Source organism: Tupaia chinensis, unplaced genomic scaffold (genome assembly GCF_000334495.1).
Source record: "Tupaia chinensis unplaced genomic scaffold, TupChi_1.0 Scaffold142100_1, whole genome shotgun sequence".
NCBI classification, from domain to species: Eukaryota; Metazoa; Chordata; class Mammalia; order Scandentia; family Tupaiidae; genus Tupaia; species Tupaia belangeri.
The window spans coordinates 972,065-972,695 of record NW_006201951.1 but is presented as its reverse complement, the minus strand read 5'-3'; the positions used below and the strand labels follow the sequence as shown (position 1 = coordinate 972,695).

The window sequence follows — 631 nt, the reverse complement described above, 5'->3', positions numbered from 1 at the left end:
CGGCAGCCGCGCCCCCGGACCCCAGCGCCGACGAGGACGACCTGATGACGTGCTCTAACGCGCGCTGCCGGCGCACGGAGACCATGTTCAACGCCTGCCTCTACTTCAAGTCGTGCCACAGCTGCTACACCTACTACTGCTCGCGCCTGTGCCGCCGCGAGGACTGGGACGCGCACAAGGCGCGCTGCGTGTACGGCCGCGTGGGCAGCGTGTGCCGCCACGTGCTGCAGTTCTGCCGCGACAGCGGCCCGGTGCACCGCGCCTTCTCGCGCATCGCCCGCGTGGGCTTCCTGTCTCGGGGCCGTGGCGTGCTCTTCTTGGGCTTTCCGAGCCCCGGCTCGGCCGACAACTTCTTGCGCTTCGGCCTGGAGGGGCTACTGCTGTCGCCCACCTACCTGTCGCTGCGCGAGCTGGCCACTCACGCGGCCCCCCTGGGCAGCTATGCGCGCGAGCTAGCGGCCGCTGGGCGCCTCTACGAGCCCGCTGAGTGCTTCCTGCTCAGCGTGTCGGTGGCTGTGGGCCCTGGCACCGCGCCCCCCGGGGCCCCTGCCCGGCCCGCGCCCGCGCCACGCAGCCCTGGGCCCACGGTGCGCAAGTTTGCCAAGGTGGCTCTCGCGGCGGGCAGCCCAGC

At 72.7% G+C, this 631-nt stretch overlaps 1 protein-coding gene across 1 annotated transcript in view; it reads left to right on the top strand.

Moving 5' to 3' along the window:
* AJM1 (apical junction component 1 homolog) overlaps positions 1–631 on the top strand; it is a gene marked incomplete at its 5' end in the record, with an annotated part of 2,631 nt that overhangs the window by 1,046 nt on the left and 954 nt on the right. Inside the window, 1 exon segment of the mRNA XM_027766278.1 lies at positions 7–631. This exon segment is cut by the window's right edge and continues 16 nt beyond it. Coding sequence (XP_027622079.1) covers positions 7–631 — 625 coding nt within the window.